The sequence below is a fragment of the Schistocerca cancellata genome, chromosome 5, assembly GCF_023864275.1.
Source record: "Schistocerca cancellata isolate TAMUIC-IGC-003103 chromosome 5, iqSchCanc2.1, whole genome shotgun sequence".
Classification (NCBI taxonomy): domain Eukaryota; kingdom Metazoa; phylum Arthropoda; class Insecta; order Orthoptera; family Acrididae; genus Schistocerca; species Schistocerca cancellata.
The window spans coordinates 129874854-129896487 of record NC_064630.1 but is presented as its reverse complement, the minus strand read 5'-3'; the positions used below and the strand labels follow the sequence as shown (position 1 = coordinate 129896487).

The following is a 21634-nucleotide window of genomic DNA, read 5'->3' as shown; positions in this document are numbered from 1 at the left end:
CCACCTCGTGATTTTCAACCGGATCTGATGCGATAGTGTCTTTTCCATTGCACTGGCAGGAAAGCACCATCATACCAGTGCTAAAATCCATCAAAAACTCGCTTCATGTGGATAGCTATTGGGCCATCAGCCTCACGAATGTTCTTTGCAAGCTGCTGGAACGTATGGTGTGTCGGCGGTTGGGTTGGGTCCTGGAGTCACATGGTCTACAGGCTCTGTACCAAGGCAGTTTCCGCCTGGGTAGCTCTACCATTGATAATCTTGTGTGTCTGCCATCCAAACAGCCTTTTCCAGATGCCAGTACCTTGTTTCCGTCTTTTTTGATTTACAAAAAGCGAGTGACACCACCTGGCGACATCATATCCTTGCCACATTATATGAGTAGAGTCTCCGAGCTCCGCTCCTGATTTTTATCCAGAATTTCCTGTTGCTACGTACTTTTCGTGTCCAAGTTGGTGCCTCCGATAGTTCCCCCCATATCCAGGGGAATGGGGTCCTGCAATGCTCTGTATTGAGTGTATCTCTAATTTTAGTGATCATTAATGGTCTAGCAGCAGCTGTAGGGCCTTCTGTCTCACCCTCTCAGTATGCAGATGACTTCTGCATTTCGTACAACTCCACCCGTACTGGTGTTGCTGAGCAGTGGTTACAGGGAGCCATCTACAAGGCACAGTCATGGTCTCTAGCCCACGGCTTCCAGTATTTGGCTGCAAAGTCGTGTGTTATGCACTTCTGTCGGCATCGTACCGTTCATCCGGAACCAGAACTGTACCTTACTGACGATCCCCTCAGCGTAGTGGAGAAATATCGATTTTTAGGACCGGTTTTTGATGCCAGATTGATTTGGCTTCCTCTCGTTCGTCAGCTTAAGTGGAAGTGCTGGCAGCAACTCAATGCCCTCTGCTGCCTGAGCAACACCAACTGGGGTGCAGATCGCTCTACGCTGCTGTAGCTCTACAGAGCCCTTGTTCAATCCCTCCTTGACTATGGGAGTCTGGTTTATGTTTCAGTGGTACCCTCAGCATTGCGTTTACTCGAACCAGTGCACCATTGTGGCATTTGACTAGCAACAGGAGCTTTTAGGACCAGTCCCGTGACCAGCGTCCTTGTGGAGGCTGAACTCCCTCCATTGCAGATCAGGCGTGCACAGCTACTTGCCAGTTACGTTGCACATGTTCGTAGTTCTCCTGCACATCTGAATTATCGTCTCCTTTTCGTACCCACAGCGGTTCCTCTCCCGCATCAGCGGCCCAGGTCAGGGCTTACAATTGCAGTTTACGTCCGACCCGGTGTACAACTAGGCTGCAGCTTCGCCTGGACCAAAGGGCTCAGTTCACCTGACGGCTCTCCACTGTCACTTCCTCTCAATTCTTGACATGTACCAAGGCCATGACGTGGTTTACACTGACAGCTCAATGGCTGATGGTCGTGTCGGCTTCGTGTATGTCCATGGAGGACATACTGAACAGCATTCCTTGCCTGATGACTGCAGTGTTTTCACTGCAGAGCTAGTGGCTATATTTCATGCTCTTGAACACATTCGTTCATGCCCTGGGGAGTTGTTTCTTCTGTGCACTGATTCCTTGAGCAGCCTACAAGCTATTGACCAGTGCTACTCTCACCATCCTGTGGTAGTGACCATCCAGGAGAACATCTATGCCCTGGAACGGTCCAGTCGTTCAGTGGTGTTTTTGTGGACCCCAGGACTCGTTGGAATCCCAGGCAGCAAACTTGCTGTAGGCTGGCTGAACAGGCTACACGGAAACTTCCTCTGGTAGTGGCCATCCAGGAGAACATCTATGCCCTGGAACGGTCCAGTCGTTCAGTGGTGTTTTTGTGGACCCCAGGACTCGTTGGAATCCCAGGCAGCAAACTTGCTGTACGCTGGCTGAACAGGCTACACGGAAACTGCTTATAGAGATCGGCATTCCAATAACTGACCTGCATTCGTTTTTACACCAGCAGGTTTTTCGGCTTTGGGAGACGAAATGGCATAGTCTCAGTACACACAACAGACTGTGTGCAATTAAGGAGACTACGGCTTGCGCGACCCAGGGCTACCTCCTGCACCGCCAAGACCTGCCTCAGTGTCGGTATAGTGCCCAGTTGACAGTGCCCTATATCCTGGTGCACTGTCCCACTTTGAATGGCCTGTGACGAAATCTTCGGTTACCGGATTCGTTGCCATTAATTTTACCTGACAACACCTCAACGGCTGATTTAGTTTTAAGTTTTATTTGTGACGGCGGGTTTTATCATTTGATCTAAGTTTTAGCGCATGTCTTTTGTCTCTCTGTGTCCTCCTCCTCCTTTTTATTCTCATGGTCAGCCAGCCATGGCAACCTGTTTTGTCGTTTTAATCTATTCTACCTGTTCCTTGCGTTTCTGTGGTTTTCTTGTCCCCTTTTGTCCATTTAAGCGTTGGTTGCCCTTCTGTCATTCTTGTGGTTTTTCCTTTCTCTCCGTTTTGTGGTGTCAGTCTCGCTTGTTTTATTCTCGCCCTTGTGGCATTGTTTTATTCGGAACAAGGGACCAATGACCTAGCAGTTTGGTCCCTTCTCCACCTCTTTAAAACCAACCAACCATCAGCAGTAGTGCACATTGTGTGGGTTTTGTAGATGCTGCCACATTCACAGAGTCTCAGGTGCTGAAGTTCATACTGCTGATGTTCACCATAAGAAACTACATTGTTCTGTGCCTCAATGTGTTAAGGCTGCTCTTCATGCAAAGGATAACGTAAACTATTTGCATTCAGATAGCAGTCACTGTGGTTTTGGTTTCCTATGCATATAATGATGAAACTGGCCATACTTCTTTTTGCTTAATACATCAAAAAATGGTAGTTGCCTCCTCGAGGTTAAGATGGGCACCATTCATGTATGCTGTGAACTACTGTGTTGCACTTTCAGCTGTAGACCACATTAAGGAATTGTTGGCAACATACCGAAGGAAGCACTGAGTAAGGTAGTGCAGTGGTTAGCACATTGGACTCTTTCTGGACAACGGCAGTTCAAATCCATGTCCAGCCATCCAGATTTAGGTTCATTACAGTACAGGAAGTAAGTTGTCGTATGGCATGACAAGGGACATGGCAATGGAAGGAATGATTACTGAGAAGAAATGCTGAGACCAAAGAAATTAATGTAAATTAAGACCAGGTGGGTGGTGAGAACCACCAACATGTAAGACCAATTCCCACCCAGAGTTCTAAGAAACTGGTGAGAGGGGGAAAGAATCGAGACAGCATGTGTGGTGAAATGGGCACTGAGGTCATGACTGTCAAGCTGTAGAACCTGCTCTGCAACAGGATATTGTGTGTTGCTGGTAAACACCCTCTGCCTATGCCCATTCATGCTACTGAACTCAACCTAACTCTTGCCTGATGTTTTGTCAGTCTTGGGTATTACACTATCTTCCACATTTTAGCCGACTAGAGGAGAGCACTGGAAGAGATTTAGAGACCTCTTCCAACCAGGAGTTATGGGTGATTCTTTCCAAACTCTCCCCTATTTCCTAAACCTCACCAGTCCTTTTCATTCATCCCTCTTCCTTCCCCTTCAACCCTTCTGCCAGAAGGAGCCACTGGCACTGAAAGCTTGCAAAATTCAGTTCCTTTACATGTGTGTTCTCGTGCTGCTGCTTGGTGACTATTATTATTATTATTTTACAGAAACTAAAACATGTGCAGCCAGTACAACTGCTAAAAACTTATGCACAATACACTAACAAAATATTTTAGCTGTTGCAAACTGTATGTGTGGCCTATCACATTTGAAGCAGAGATTGGCAATGACTGTTCTTATCAGACAAAAGTAGGAAAAATTAATAATCACAAGGTTGTGTTTTTTGTCCCCTGTTATAAAATGGCAGCATTATCTTTTACTTTCTCGAACATGCTGTTATCAGGAGCAGTGAGTAACAAGCAGTGTGCATGGAGGCATGTTCCGTATGAAGTGACAAAATAATAAAAAGTTTTCCAGTGACAAAATAATATATTTAAAATTGTCCACACTGGATTTGATGGTTCACAGTTGCAATCTGATCTGTTTTCCACCACTAGCTAATTTATTTATTACTCACAGTTATTCTATAGAAGATAGTCCTTAGGAACTGCCTCACAGTGCATCCACATAAGTGTCTATGAAAAAGTGAATGTTAACTGATGCTTGATCCCCACCCGAAGGGGAAGATATGTTGATTAGTCAAACAGCAAGAAGAGATGTGTATACTATGAAACAATTTTGTTCGGATTACTGTTTGCTTACAGGAGCAGATAGTGGTGTTTTGTGATAGCAGCAGTTGTTCATTATAATAGAAAGAACATAACAAATATTATGTTAACAACAAACAACACTGTGTGTATATTATTTTTCAAACGGAAACTGGAACCAAAAATAATGCCACCCTGTTGCGTGTTGTGTACATCAATGCAGACAGTTGCCAGGAGAGATAACAGCTGGACTATATGGTGTTGGACAGTGATGACGAATCTCCCCCCCCCCCCCCCCCCCTCTGCTCTATGGTGTACCAGGCAACTGACTTAGCAGGTGCATACCACACTAATAAATGATTAAGTCTTGCCTTCATCTGCTCTTGCTTTTACAAATGGAGGATACACAGTCCCAGAATCATCATAAATTGCCCCCCGAAATTAAATTCATGGACAGATCATAGAATTGCCTGTCTGCCTCAAAGTTTGTATGACTTCGTTTAGTTTTTCCATAAGGACAAGTTAATGTTTGTAATGAATTCCACTTAAGCTGACTGATAGAAAAAAAAACCACTGCAACTTGTTTAGTACTGTATCATTCTTATCTGGCAGCAGTATGATAAGGCTTCCAGAACTCTAGAATGAACTGAAGTGAGCAAATGAATAAATGAGGATCTTGTACACTTAATTCTTGGTATCTGAAATTTATATTTTCAAATTCCAGAAATATGAGAAAAGAAGTTGATTTTAGTACTCAAATCACGATATGGCTAAATAATATTGGAGACTTTCATTAAAGCATATGACATGTATTCCATTTACTTGTATTTCTAGTCATCTGGAAACCAATGTACCAATCAGTTATCTGCTTACCCACCTATATTTTACAGTAAACAGAGTTTCTATATTTTGTAAGTATCAATACCATTGCTAAATAATATGGGTGTAGAAGACAATCATTCTGTATTATATTTGGTATACAATATCTGTTAATGCATAATGTTCTGCCATAAAAAATAAATTCAACACAACTGTTCATTTTTGCAGATACTTTGCAATAACACTGTTCAGTGAACTATACAAAAAAAGCAACATATCTTCCATCTGTAAATTTCCACGTAGATAATAGGGCACTTGTGATTTAATGTGCTGTTGACAGATTACTTTGCTATATCAGTAACTATCGGACTATAAATATTAGGGTTCCAGGATTCACACACACATGGTTTTAAACATACAGACTCCACCTTTTAGAATTGGTTATGTATGTCAGAAAGGCCAAGATGCATGTTACCCTACAACCAGCTGGGTAAGTCCACCTGAGGGGTGGAGGGAAACAAGGAAACATAATTCCCCAAGAGTGGGGTTCAGCACTTCGGTGTTCAAACCAATTTTCAAGTTGATAGCTAGTTCACATTCCAGTTGTTCAAAGCAGAATCTCAACATTTGCCTGAAGCACAGATAAGAAGTCTAAATATGGGTGTCCATGTAACAAATTGCACCTTGCTGAGCACCTCTGCACCTCACTGTACAATCTTCAAAAGCTCACGATGTGCCAGGATGTTGTTTGGACATTAAAAAAGGCATCATATTTGAGCCATTCAGGCCTACATTTAAGACTCGATCTTCTTTTAGAAATGGAAATCTCCTGCACTCCCTTCCTGTTCTGTTCATTGAAAAATATTATTTATGAATGAGTCACATTCACTGAAAGTTTTGAGTGATGTAAGTGGCACTCAAGCTATACAAAATATTAACTATAAACAGGCATTTCATCTTCGTCATTGTCAATGGGCAGGCTGTAAAATAAATATGTGAAAGGCACACCACATATGTGCTTGCAGTTTGAAAGTGCTACAGCCTTCTCAGTTCCCATTTAAAACGGTGTTTTGCAATTTCCTTCCCTGCATTGTTCTTGTTGACACAGTTTAACAGTCGCACTTATACATATTTTGTTTTGCTTCATAGCTTTTCATTTTCATACTGTCTACTGATAATTTAACACACACAGTACAACAATTTTACTTATTACTGTAAATACACTAATAATAAGTAAGTAACCAGGAATCTGCAGGTTGTGAGGATTGGAATGAGAATGGAAATTAGGTACAGTAACAAACTACTACTGCATGGTATTGAAAAAGAACTTTTACTCGAGTTCTCTGTGCATCGCTATGTACTGACAGGCACCGAGGTGGGATGGATCCACCATTACACTAACAATAAATTTTACTTCACAAAAGATCTCTAAGACCAGGTCTTTGGTAGCTTCTTTGAGGGTCTCTTCTCTCTGTACGTTCAAATGTTGCTGCTATGTACCTTCGTTCACGATTTCGTGGGCCATGCAAGTCAGTCACTGCAATTTCCGCGCACACCATGTCATCCAGAATCTGTAATGAGATTATCAGATCAATATTTTCAAGGAAGTTAATAAGCTTATTTCTGCAGTTGTAATACTACAAAAGCAACAGTTATACACAATCTCATGACACACTGAAATTAATCTACACATTTGTAGGTTCTTTTCTACATATAAAAATTAAATATTGTATGTTTGATCAAGAATGTGCACACCATATGCACAGAGTTGGAGGCCTATACGGTTATTCACATCGGTTTGTAGTGTGATGCTTATGGAGAAAGTGTGTCCTTATGGTAAAATGAAATATCACTGTCAAACCAGAACATGAAACAGTGCAATGACAATGACAAACTAGTTAAAAGGGAGAAAACACTGCACACATGAAAAAATATAGTAACTTAATTTCTAAATGTTACTTCAGAATAACAGTAATCACTTGAACTTTTTTTTTGTATAAGGATCATATTTTTAGTTCACTTTCTATAAATTGGTGAATGTTTATCATTTCATACTCACTTAGCAAAAATTATTAAAAAGGCAGCACTACTTTTATTCGCATAAGATATGAGTCTACGTTCATTTTCTACTCTTGAATGTATCAATTAAACCTTGTTTGTACACAAAATATAAATCAAAGATCAAAAATAACACAAGGAAAGTTATCTTTCGGATCTACAGCTTTAAAATTTAGAATAAATGACATGCAAAAGTAACAGCTAAATAAAAATAAAAAATATTGGAAAACTTCTTTAAAACAATTTTGAGGGCAGAAGGAAGGAGGCTTACGGTTTATTGTGCTGTCAACATTGAGGTCACTGGAGACAGAGCACAAGCTCGGATTGTTGTAAGGATGTGGAAGGAAATCGGCCGTGTCCTTTCAAAGGAACCATCCTGGCATTTGCCTGGAGTGATTTAGGAAAATCACAGAAAACCTAAATCTGGCTGGCTGGACATGGGTTTGAACGGTGCCATCCTGAATGAGAGTCCAGTGTGCTAACCACAGTGCCACCTCACTCAGTTTTAGGACAGAAGTATATGCTACATGAAAGAATGTATTAAAGCTAATTTGTAATTTTGAAATTTCTTTCTTCTAATTTCTGCATTTCACTTCTTTTTTCTTTTGCAGACTTCTCAAATTATTCGATTTATTGAACGCCATTACAGCCTGTTGTTTCTCTGACTGCTATTATGCTGTGGTTGAATGGATTTCAACTCTGATCAGAACATAATAGCCCAGAACATTTTGTTAACTGTGACATTTTTGGCTGTGAAAATTAATATTTTATGATCATTAATCTGTCTTCCTTTCTTTTTTAGCATTTTCTGTGTTTTATACCTCTTCCAGATACTGATTATAATGATGTCTTAACATGGAATGAGAGTCACACAAACCTTTATTAATAAACAACTATTATTACATCTGCACTTAAGATATTTACATGATCACAAATGAGTCTCAAAGCTACATGCAATTCTTCTTTTAAGATTTCTGACTTCATATTTTTTGTTACTCTAAAAACTCTTTCTGCAGTTGGTTGGCTGTCACTTAATAGTAAAAGCTTCTGGATACATGATCAAACTTGTATATGTTTCATTTTTTAATGGAATCATCCAAACTCATAGTTTCTTTCTCCAAATTTAAAAATTCTTCAGTGTTTTCATAACAGTTTCATTGACACAATCTGCATGAATGTCATCACAATCTCCAAATCTAATAAGCTACTTGGAGGACATTTACTCTCCCTCGTACAATTTTGTTTCTCTTCCACTAAATATACTGACATTAAACATGATAAATTTCTTACAATGCTGAAAACTGCTGGTGATTTCGAAAATATAACTGATACAACTTTAATTAACACATTTTTACGTCCCCATGTAAAATCAGTATGTCCCCCCTCTAAAACCTTTCTAAAAGAATGTTGTTCTTGAATTTGTTTTTAGCAAAAACCTGAGGTCAAATTTTTCTCTGGGAAGATGGTTCTTAGGGTTATTGAATTCAACTTTTACTACATCAACAACAGTTAAATTATTCAACAGTTTTGGTTTCCCTGTATTAAAGCAAGAATCGATTTTTTAATATTGTCCGTTATGTACAACAGCATGGGTTTATCAGTCTGATATGTGTTAAGGAAAGGCTGCATAATGTTTAAGTATTGCAAACTGTTAAGTTTTACAGGAAAATGATTTTTGATTTTGTTGTTGTAGTCATCATCGTTGTCATCTTCAGTCTGGAGACTGGTTTAATACAGCTCTCCACACTACTCTATCCTGTGCAAGCCTCTTTATCTCCAAATAACTACTGCAACCTACATCCTTCGGAATATGCTTACTGTCTTCATCTCTTTGACTCCCTCTACGATTTTAACTCCCCAAACTTCCCTCCAGTACTAAATTGGTGATCCCTTGATGTCTCAGAATGTTTCCTATCAAATGACCCCTTCTTTTAGTCAAGTTGTGCCACAAATTTCTTGTCTCTCCAATTCTATTCAGTACTTCCCCATTAGATGTCTGATCTACCCATCTAATCTTCAGCATTCTTCTGTAGCCCCACATGTCAAAAACTTCTATTCTTTTCTTGTCTAAGCTGTTTACTGTCCATGTTTAACTTCCATACATGTCTACGCTCCAGACAAATACCTTCAGAAAAGATTTCCTAACACTTAAGTCTGTATTCAATGTTAACAAATTTCTCTTCTTCAGAAACACTTTTTTCACCATTTCCAGTCTACATTTTATATCCTCTCTATTTCAACCATCTTTGGCACTGTTCTCAATATTTTGATATGATTTGGGTGGTGGCTCCTTAAATTTCCCCTTCTCTATCTGTTTAAACCATGTTTTCAATGTGGGCAAAATTTCTAGTACTATCTTGCATACAGACATTTTCAAACAATCGGTGAGAAACAAATTTCAAAGCTTGCCTCGTTAACAGTACTAAAACCCTCTCTTATAGTTGGAGAATATTTGACTAATCAGTAAACGCTAAAGAAAAAAAGAAAGGAATAATTATCAATGTTCCAAACTAATGATTCAAACCCTTGTCTGAAAGCATTATGAATGATGTGTATTGCACAAGTCCCAATATTTATCAGCTGACTGATTATTATAATAATTAAGAATGTGTTGTTCTATTGGTTTATGTAACTTCTAAGGTGGTGTTTGGACCATCCATAGACATTTTAAAATGATATGGACAAAACTGAACTTGGCAGATTTTCAAACATTCATTTGCAGTAGTGTGGCCATGGAAAATTGATGTTACAAAGATGTTTTGAGAAGGTAGTTTTTCTGGGAAAAAATCTATAAACATCAACAGATAACACACAGCCCAGTCACATTAATGTGACCATCTGTCAAAAGCCTGAATAACCACCTTTAGTAGTGATGAATGTTGTGAGGCATGCAGCAACAACATACCTAAAAGGATGTGGAGCCATGCCAACTGCAGAGCTGTGGCCAGCTACATTAGGTTTCTCGGTTAAGGGTCCATGGCACAAACAGCCTAATCGAGGTATTCCCTCACATTCTCGATTAGGTTTAAGTTCAGAGAGTTTGGTGGTCAGGGGCGTATAGTGAACTTATCTTTGTGCTCTTCAAACCATGCACGTACACTGTGAGCTGTGTGACACATTGCATTGTCCTGTTGGTAGATGCCATGGTGCTGAGGAAAAATAAACCACATACAGGGGTGGACATGTTCCCGAAGGACAGATGCATACTTGTGCTGATCCACTGTGCCTTTCACAATGACGAGATCACCTAGGGAATGCCACAAAAACAATGCACAGACAATAACACTCCCTCCTATGGCCTGGAAGTTATCTATCAGATGTTTCACACCATGTGTGTCAACAGCCATCTGTCCAATAAGAGCATAAAATGTGATGCATCTGAAAAGGCCACCTGTTGCCACTCAGTGAATGTCCAGTTGCAATACTGGTGTGCAAATTCTAGCCTTTGTTGCCAATGAACAGCAGTCGGCGTGAGTGCGCGGACCAGGTGCCTGCTGTGGAAGCCCAGACGCAACAACGTTCACTGAACAGTCATTCAGCAGACACTGCAGGTAGCCCCTTTGTTCATCTGGGTGGTCAGTTACTCAACAATTGGATGTCTATTCACCCACAAAAATCTCTGCAGGCATAGTTCACCGTGGCATCTTTGGTCCTTGGTGAACCATATTTGCCTCAGTGCTGGTTTTAGATAGTGCCATTTTGTAACAAACGGTATGATTTAACCAAGGCGGCAAGTAAACAGTTTATAAACTTAGCCTGTTTGGAAATGCTTCCACCTTTGGCCCAAAAGCCTATGATCATGCCCTTTAGGACCTAAAATAAATTGCTGTTTCCCCATTACGACATGGACTGCACTGTTTTTTGTGTCCTTCCAACACACTTTATACACACTCCACTGCTAGTGCTGCCACTTGCCATCCGTGAGTGGTCATTGACATTGGACAGAGGTGGTGGTCACATTAAAGTGACTGGACCATGTTTAATGTCAAACATGGGTCATTCCATATGAATACACCCATTTTTAAAGAGTTGTTGCACCCTGATAATGTATGTAGATAGACATAACTCCTCTATTCTTTCACAGGTTATTATCAGAAAAATATGGCATTACAATTTATTTATGTAAAAATACTCAAGGCCCGGTAATAAAAACAATAAAATACAGGATTTTTTAAGAATGTGAGCCAAAATAAAAAAGTTAATTAATATTAATATTGTGGGAGTAGTGATCAGACACATCATATACTAAGCTTAGAATAACACATTTTACAAGGAGCATTAAACATTAGCAACTTAAAGAGATATATATATATATATATATATATATATATATAAAGATGATGAGACTTACCAAACAAAAGCGCTGGCAGGTCGATAGACACACAAACGAACACAAACATACACACAAAATTCAAGCTTTTGCAACAAACTGTTGCCTCATCAGGAAAGAGGGAAGGAGAGGGAAAGACGAAAGGATGTGGGTTTTAAGGGAGAGGGTAAGGAGTCATTCCAGTCCCGGGAGTGGAAAGACTTACCTTAGGGGGAAAAAGGACGGGTATACACTCGCACACACACACATATCCATCCACACATATACAGAACGAACTTACTTCTTCCTCACCAACAAAAAACAAATGAAGTGTAATTATATCACCATATAAGGGATATAACAGAATAACAAAACAACACTGCTAAATAGTGTTGCGAACATAACTTTTTTTAAATTGTTCAACTCTGACAAAAACACCTTTGAAATACCCACAAGTTTAAAATTATGTAACGCCAATTAGTGATGTAATCTGTAACTTATGTATAGCCCCCAAGCTCTTAAAATACCTGAATTCTGGATAATTACCCACAATCTGGCAACACTGCTGCTAACCACTTTTTGTAGCTTCACAAGAGAGGGAGGGGGAAGGAAGGAAATCTCTCAAAGAACTGTCTGTCTCTTCTGTCTGTCAAAGAATACATGTTGTTATTAGGATGATCTGAGTCAATCACCACTGTGCTTGAGCTGAACCACATGCTGAGAGTAGTGATAATACATGTGTCTGAATCTGTGTTGCTTTTACATCATGATAACATGAGCAGTATTATTCTCATATAAGGATTTCCAAGCACTACTTGGAAATTTTTTCACAACTCAGGTGTTTCTAAGGTGTATAAGGGGTTTGTACACACCCTGGAGTATTGAGAAAAGAATCTACAAACATACTTCAGCCCACTACATATAATTCCCATACAAACAGTGAAGACAAGTTCAGACTAATTACTGTTTACACAGAGGCATTTAAGCAGTCTTTCTTCCTAGACTCATATGCAGTTGGAATGGGAAGAAACTCTAACATGTTCAACAAAGCTGATGTCATGAACTTCACAGTGGTTTACATAGCCTCACTTCTTGTGTTATGGGTGATACAACAAAAGATATTTCATCATTTAAAAACATACTGCCTACCAAATCATTCATCTTTTATTAGCACATTCCCACATCATATCTCACAAAGTTTACTAACTACTTTCAGAATACATATGAAAGAATAAGTGAGACTACAGGAAGAAATTCAGTGAAAAACTTGTAATATGTACATAGATCCAGAAAGAAAAACAATCTTAGTAAAAAAGGTCTAAAATTATAACCAGATATAAGCTATGTCTCATCACCTGATGTAGTGTTTGATACAGCAAGTCACTTAATCCATCCACGCACAATTTTTTGATACCAGATTTGTCATAGGAATACAATGTTTTTACCACATACATATTTTGCTTTCACATATACATGATTATTTATGAAACATGAAAAAATGTACTTGGTTCTAAGGAGTTATAACACCATAATCATCCACACGCAATTCTATTGCCTATTGTACACCATGAATCATTTTTCATTTGCCATAAATATTCATACATGGTAGAGCTGCACATGGTATTTTTCATTTGCCATAAATATTCATACATAGTAAAGCTGCACATGGTATCTTGTGAAACATTTGTCCACATGAATTTTACAAGTGTTACATTCAAAACAGGTTTCCCTATGATGCCCTTGATCATAACAAACTACCCATCTTCTAGAGGGAGCAGTTGGTTTCTCCTTCGGCATTTCTTGCACTGGAAAATGTCCCCAGCTTCTGGCTTGAAGCCTTAGTGGTTCTTCTACTTGGTTGTACCTTCCAGGTGTACACAAGGAGAGTTACATTCTTGAAGAACTGCTCTGCCACAGTGAGCCAGAACACTGGAGTCGCAATTACTTTTTCTTTTTGACCCACTGTCTTCTATAGGAGGTACCGATAACTGCTACATGGGGATGCAGCGATCAAAGTGCACCCTAAGTTCACCAACTATTACAGGAAACCAGCATTTGTTGTCACTTCTTGAATTGGCAGCCAATGTTTTTGTTATGTAACAGTTTGTTTCTCTTTCAATGGATTAAAAAAAATGTTGTTAGAAATTTCATTACTACTTTAAGTTCTATAGGACATTGTCCCAGATGCTGTAGAACAGTTACTTCTATTTTAGATGTCACAGTGCAAATACTAGTTTTAGGATGATTAGCTACATTGTTTCCAGTCCCAAGGAATCACAGTGTACAGCACACACTGCTGTCACATTGGCACAAGTTTCCTAGGTCACTGTGCTTTGTTGTGTACTTCCACTTTGTCTGATGCCCAAAATGCTACTGTTTTCATAACTTGATGATGTATCACATGCAATATAGTAGCTTGCACCTTTAAACGACTCATTAAAACTACTTGATTAAAAAACACCAAATACTAGCAATTTCTGCTTCATAGGGGTCAGGCGTGCTGTCATTCACTGAGCTCACAAATATACAATTAGAGCCATGTAAGAGTAGTATCCACCATCATACTGTAATACACTGAACTATGATGGCTGTACCCACCATTAAACAGGTTCTTGAGAACAACATGTCAGTTTTCAGCTTAGTGACTGGGGAAGTTCTGCAATTATTACTTAGAATAAAGGTACAGATTTTTAAAATTATTCTAAGCAAAGTGTAACAAAATTAATTCTACAAATAGTTGAGTAAACTCCTTGAGATTGCTTTTTTTGGGGCTCTTGCAAATATATGCTAAGAAATTTTCTCCCGCACAACCTTCAATGATTTGCTTACCTGGTCTACTGTGTGACCGTTCTCACTAAGACGTTTAAGCAAAGCTTGAGCTTCATGAGCAATTTCTTTACGTTCTTCCCTCTCACTTGCTGCCTTCACTTTTTCAACCTGGAAATAGAATATCATTTATCAATAAGGATATTATTCATTAAAATGAGGAAAAGCAATCATTTACCAGCAGCTGATTAAGGTGTCTCACATACACACATGTAACATCACAAACAGTTCACTAGCTTGCGGGTGAGCTGCCCTTTGCTAGCTAATTCTTAAGCAGTGTTACATGTGTGTGTGTGCTGCACACACCAATTAATGGAAGATGCCCATGGAATTTCACATTTTCCTGATATAATTTGTGGCAACATCACAAATTATTACTTTTGTTTTTAATGTGTTTGAAATGTGTTTGCTGTGACAATGCCAATGCTGACATAATAATATTATTATTCTTTGGAATAAAACAAAAAAAAAAAAAAAAGAAGTTTGTTACACCATGGTGATTGTAATTAAAGTTTTTTGGTGTGTGCGATGTAGTAGTTGTTGTTGTTGTTGTTGTTGTGGTCTTCAGTCCTGAGACTGGTTTGATGCAGCTCTCCATGCTACTCTATCCTGTGCAAGCTGCTTCATCTCCCAGTACTTACTGCAACCTACGCCCTTCTGAATCTGCTTAGTGTATTAATCTCTTGGTCTCCCTCTATGATTGTTACCCTGAAAAATCTAGTTAAACTGAGCCCTTAATGAATGTAAAGAGCTACAAATTGACGACCCCTACGTGATTGGCGAGATGATGACATCGGCAAAGTAATTACGGCAAAATTTTCACGTATTTTTTTAAATTGAATTAGTCACATACTGTGTTAGGCGAAATGTCAAGAGCTGAATAGACCTGAAGATGATAATCCTGAATGCAGCTGGAAATTGATAAGGTAAGGATTAAACTGCCAGTTTTGGACAGAAAAGCCAGATATCTGGTTTTGTCATGCTCAAGCACAATTTATGATCTCTGGTATAGAGACTGAGCAACTAAATTTAACTATTTGCTTGCTAAGTTGGAGCCAAAATTTATTGAAAATATCTAGGATCTAGTTACATGTGATGAGAACAATAAATATTCTCTTGCAGAAGAATGACTTTTGACCAAAGTTGTTTGGAACTGGGTGATACTAAGACTCCCAAATTATTAAGAAAAATGCAGGGGTACACCAGAACTAATGTGTCGGACAAGATCTTGAAAACACTTTGGCTTGACAAACTTCCAGGTAACATTCTAAATTTTAGTTATATCTGATGAAGCAGTGGATATGGCAGATCATATGATCGAAATGCACTCTGTTGAGGACGTCCAAATTGCATCAGTTCAATCCATTCCATCAACCTCATCATACATGTCAGCCCAAAATCTTCTTGTAAGGATTGAAGAATTGGAAAATGAAATAAAATGCTTTGAAAATCAAGTATGCAAAGACCACGCAGTACAAGGAGAAGCAGAGCAATATTCAATAAAAGCGAAAAATACTGCTATTATCACTTTAAATTTTGCACACGCTGTAAGCCTGAAAAATGTGTCCAGCCTTGTCAATGGCCAAACAAGGAAAAAAGGAAAAACTAAAGACGATAGACACAACACTGGCTGAGTGTTCTACTTCAGTATCGACATCAAGCCACCAACATCATCTGTTTGTTAAAGATCAGACTAGTGGAATATATTTTCTGATACATAGCGGTGCATATCATACCAGTTTTGAAAGACAAATTTCCACACTCTGACTTAAGTTTTTATGCTGCAAATGGTTGAGAGATAGAAACTTACATTTCCAAGATGTTAACCATTGATTCAGGACTTACACGCAATTGTGAATGGCCATTCATTGTAGCAGATGTATCAAAAGGTATATTGGGGCTAATTTACTTCAACATTATGGTTTACTCATTGATCCCAAAAATAAGAAGTTGATAGACAATGTTACCAAATTAGACGCTTCAGCAGAAGTAACCATTGTGAATACTAAAGACTCAGTAAGCTCACACTATGCTACATGCCAGTTTTCTAAACTTATGGAGAAATTTCCTAAACACAAAGCCATCCTTAGTACCAAAAGTGTTGAAGCACAAAGTACAGCATTACACTGCTATAAATAATAGTATTATACGTCTGTCACAATCACAATGGGCTAGTCCACTACACCTTGTTATGAAGCCAAATGGCCAGTGGAAAGTCTGCAAACATTATCGCCATCTGAGTGATAGGACTCTCTCAGACTGGTAGCCAATTCCATGAGTTGATTATGTAAATTTTGTCCTTTAAAATAAAAAGATATTCTCAAAGATTAACCCACTAAAGCATATTATCAAATTTCATAATCTGAAGAGGGTTTGTTGGTTTAAAGGGGGGGGGGGGGGGGACCAAACTGCGCGATCATTGGTCCCTTGTTCCCAGTAAAATAATTACACAAGGGAAAAAAAAGAAAGGAGACATACAGCACAACAACAGGACAAAGGGAAAACCAGAAGAACAACAGAAGGACAACCAACATTACCTTGGACAAAACAGGAAAAGAAAACCACAGAGTAGCAAGAAACAGGTACATGGGGTAAAAACAACAGAGCTGATGACCATGGCTGGCCGACCAAGAGAATAAAAAGAAAACGCCATCCACTCTGCAACACACTAAAACATCCACCCTAAAAGCATTAGAGTGGAGAACACAAAGGGACAAAGGACATGTGCTAAAACTTATATAGAATGATAATACCCATTGTCACATAAAAAATGTAAAACTAAATTAGCTGATGAGGCGTTGTCAGCTAAAACTAATGGCAACAAGTCCAGTAACTGAAGAGTCCGTTGCAGGGCAGCAAAAGAAGGACAGCTCACCAAGACATGGGCCACTGTCAGCTAGGCGCCACACCGACACTGAGGTGGGTCATCACGTCACAAGAGGTAGCCGTGTGTCACCGAAGCATGACCAATGCGGAGCCGGCAGAGAACCACAGTGCCCCTGCGAGAGACCCGCATGGAGGACTGCCACACATTTGTAGTCTCCTTAATGGCACACATTTTGTTGTGCATGCTGAGATTATGCCATTTCATCTCCCAAAGCCACAAAACCTTGCGGCATAGTACTGAACGCAGGTCAGGCGACATAACCTGGGGTCCACACAAACACCACTGAACGACAGGACCATTCCAGGGCATAGGTGGACTCCTGGATGGTTGCTACCAAAGGATGACGAGGGTTGCACTGACTGATAGCTTGTAGGCTGCTCAAGGAGTCAGTACACAGAAGAAACAACTCCCCAGGGCATGAACGGATGTGCTCAAGAGCACGAGATATAGCCACCACCTCGGCAGTGAAAACACTGCAGCCATTGGGCAAGGAATGCTGTTCAGTATGTCCTCCATGCACATACGCAAAGCCAAAGTGAGCATCAGCCATTGAGCCGTTGGTGTAAACCACTGCATGGTCTCGGTACATGTCAAGAATCGAGAGGAAGTGGCAGTGGAGAGCCGCGGGGTTAACTGAGTCCTTAGGGCCATGTGAAAGGTCCAGGAGAAGCTGTAGCCTAGGTGTACATCATGGTGGTGTACGTGAATGGACCTCAAGTATAGGTGGTAAAGGCAAGGACTCCAGTTCGGAAAGAAGGGATTGGACACAAACTGTAATTGGAGCCCTGACCTGGGCCTCCGGTGCGAGATATGAATCGCCGTCAATGGGAAAAGGAGACGGTGATTCAGATGCGCAGGAGAACGACGAATGTGTGCATTGTAACTGGCCAGCAGTTGTGCACACCTACCCTGCAATGGAGGGACTCTGGCCTCCACAAGGATGCTGGTCACCAGACTGGTCCAAAAAGCTCCTGTCACTAGGCGAACGCCGCAGTGGTGCACTGGGTTGAGTAAACGCAACACTGAGAGCGCTGCCAAACCATAAACCAGGCTCCCATAGTCAAGGCGGGATTGAACAAGGGTTCTGTATAGCTGCAGCAGTGTACAGCGATCTGCACCCCAGTTGGCGTTGCTCAGGTAGCGGAGGGCATTGAGGTGCTGCAAACACTTACGCTTAAGCTGACAAAGGTGAGGAAGCCAAGTCAATCAGGAGTCGAAAACCAGTCCTAAGAATCGATATGTCTCCACTACAGTGAGCGGATCATCATTAAGGTGAAGTTCTGGTTCTGGATGAATGGTATGACGCAGACAGAAGTGCATAACACACATCTTCGTGGCCGAAAAGTGGAAACCGTGGGCTAGAGCCCATGACAGCACCTTGTGGATGACTCCCTGTAGGCGCCGCTCAGCAACACCTGTACTGGTGGAGCAGTATGAAATGCAGAAGTCGTCTGCATACAGAGAAGGTGAGACGGACGGCCCTACAGCTGCTGCTAGACCATTAAGGGCCACTAAAAATAGAGAGACACTCAATACAGAGACCTGCGGGACCCCATTCTCCTGGATATGGGGGGAGCTATGGGAGGCACCAACTTGGACACGGAAAGTACGAAGCGACATGAAATTTTGGATAAAAATCAGGAGCAAGCTTCAGAGAGCCCACTCGTATAACGTGGCAAGGATATGATGTCGCCAGGTGGTGTCATACGCTTTTCGTAAATAAAAAAAAGACGGCAACCAGGTGTTGGTGTCTGGAAAAGGCTGTTCGGGTGGCAGACTTGAGAGAGACAAGATTATCAGTGGTGCCCTGACTTGGAGCCAGTAGACCACGTATCTCCAGGACCCAATCCAACTGCCAATACACCATACATTCCAGCAGCTTACAAAGAAAGTTGGTAAGGATGATTGGTCAAGAGCTATAAACATCAAGTGGGTTTTTACTGGGTTTGAGCACTGGAATGATGGTGCTGTTACGCCATTGAGATGGAAAGACGCCACTGCACCAGATCCGGCTGAAAATGATGAGGAGTCATCACTTGCAGTCAGATGAGAAATGTTTAATCATCTGAACGTGGATTCGAACTGGCCCAGGAGCTGTGTCAGGGCAATGAGGCGCTCCCACTCTGTAAATGGGGTGTTATAGGATTCATTGTGGCATGTGGTGAACAAGAGGACTTTCCCTTCCAGCTGCCATTTGAGAGTGCGAAAGGACGGGGGCTATTTCTCCGATGCAGAGGCTCAACTATAGTGTTCAGCAAATGCGTTTGCATCAGTAGATAACATGCCATTTATGTTAACATCGGGAATACCTGTTGGGGTCTGGTACCCGAAAACATATTTGATCTTTGCCCAGACTTAGGAAGGTGATGTATGGCACCCAATGATCCAGACATGTCTCTCCCAACACTCCTGCTTCCATCTTTTTATAAGGTGTCAAACACGGGCACGGAGCCATTTAAAGGCTATCAGGTGCTCCAGGGAAGGGTGCTGCTTATGCCACTGTAGAGCTCACCGACACTCCGTTAATTGCTTCAGCGACTTCTGGCGACCAGCAAGGAATTGCCTTTTGCCGGGGAGCACCCTAAAGAGCGAGGGACCATGTTTTCTGCTACAGAAATGATTGTTGTAGTCACCTGCCCAACCATCACATCAATGTTACCATGTGAGGGAGATTCAATAGTGACAACAGAGGTGAAAGTTTCCAAGTCCACCTTGTTTAAAACCCATCTGGGCAGGCGTCTATGGGCCTGATGCCGGGGCAGTGACAGGAAGATGGGGAAGTGGTCACTACCACACAGGTAGTCATGTGCTCTCCAGTGGATAGATGGGAGAAGTCCTGGGCTACAAATTGATAAATCAATGGCTGAGTAACTACCCTGAGCCACACTGAAATGTGTGGTGGCCCCAGTATTTAAGAGGTAGAGGTTGAACTGAGACAGTAGAGTTTCAACATCTCTGCCTTGGCCAGTAAGCACTGTGCCACCCTACAAGGGGTTATGGGTGTTAAAATCCCCCAAAAGTAGGAAAGGTTTAGGGAGTTGATCAATCAGTGCAGTTAATTCATTCAGGGATACTACACCATCTGGAGCAAGATATACATTGCAGACAGTTATTTACTGCGTCGTCCTTATTCTGACAGACACAGCTTCAAGAGGGGTTTGAAGGAGCACAGTTTCACTACAGAAAGAGTTTAGGACATAAACGCAAATTCCACCCGACACTTGATTATGGTCTCTATGGTTCCTGTAGTATCCCTTATAGCCATGGAGGGCAGGGGTCCGCATTGCCGGGAACCAGGTTTCCTGGAGAGCAATGCAGAAAGCAAGTGTAAAGCTTAACAGATGCTGTAGCTCAGCCAGGCTGCGGAAAAAACTGCCACAATTCCACTGGAGGATGACGTCATCGTGAGACTGGGAAGGCCTGGAACATTCAATGAGGCAGTTTACGCCTCAAGGTCACCTGCTGCCACTGACTTTTTGCCTGAGCAGTCTATATCCATCGTGTCTGAGGGTCCGGCGAGATCTAGGTCCTCAGCGGACGCCAGAATCTCCACCTCATCCGCAGACGCAGAGCTTGTAGGTAGCGGTGGTGTGGGTGTCACTGCAATTCCCTTGGTCTTGGGGACTTTCTTTTTGGATTTCTCTCGTTACTCCTTGGGTTTCCCTGGCTTGGAGGACTTCACTGATTCAGTCTCTGGGACTGAGGATGAGCATGAAGCCCTACAACCAGCTGCTTTTGGGCTCTTCAGCCAGTGGTGGGTGTCATCTTTCCCACTAGCAGAAACCTGGGAAGGGAGTGACCCAAAGGACCCCTTCTTAGCGAGAGGAGACAAAGAAGACTTACACTTCTCTGGCTCAGAAGCGGGGACTGATATCCCCGATGGTTGGGGGGAGTGTTGCTCCCGAAGTAGGTAGTGCCAGAGCAACAGGGAGGGAAGTGATTCCCCCACCATCAACGGGGCAGGTTCTGGTTCTGAGAGGTGACAGGAATGTGAGGAACTGATGGGGCAACATTGGTTCTCGTAGTGGCGGCGTACGAGAAGGTCATAGCCACAGGATGTAGGTGCTCAAATTTTCTCTTAGCCTCAGTGTAGGTCAGTTGGTCCAGGATCTTATATTCCACAATTTTCCTCTCTTTCTGTAAAATCCTGCAGTTTGGCGAGCAAGGTGAATGATGCTCTCCACACTTGATGCATATAGGAGGCGGGGCACATGGAGTATTGGGATGTGATGGACGTCCACAATCTCGACATGTGATGCTGGAATTATGGTGGGAAGACATAAGGCCGAACTTCCAGCTCTTACAGCACCACATTGGGGGAGGGATATATGGCATCACAGCAGTAGACCATCACCTTGACCTTCTCGGGTAATGTGACATCCTGAGATATGCTCACTATTTTTTTATTTTTTATTTACTTTTTTTTTTTTTACTTTTTTATTTACTTATATTTGACATATTTCGTGACAGTACCTTTTCCTTGAAATGTTTACAAGATGATATTGGCTTCAGTCGTCTAGTGGAA

General features: G+C 41.3%; 1 protein-coding gene across 2 annotated transcripts in view; it reads right to left on the bottom strand.

Annotated features, from left to right (window-relative positions):
• Positions 1 to 6340: 6340 nt before the first annotated feature.
• The window catches only part of LOC126188234 (pentatricopeptide repeat-containing protein 2, mitochondrial-like), a 69096-nt gene continuing 53802 nt past the window's right edge, over positions 6341 to 21634 (bottom strand). For both annotated transcript variants that reach the window (XM_049929791.1, XM_049929790.1), the window contains exons 7-8: positions 14226 to 14333; positions 6341 to 6600 (exon numbers count right to left, since the gene is read on the bottom strand). In XM_049929791.1, coding sequence (XP_049785748.1) covers positions 6445 to 6600; positions 14226 to 14333 — 264 coding nt within the window. In that variant the 3' untranslated portion in view covers positions 6341 to 6444. The remainder of the gene's footprint in view (positions 6601 to 14225; positions 14334 to 21634) is intronic.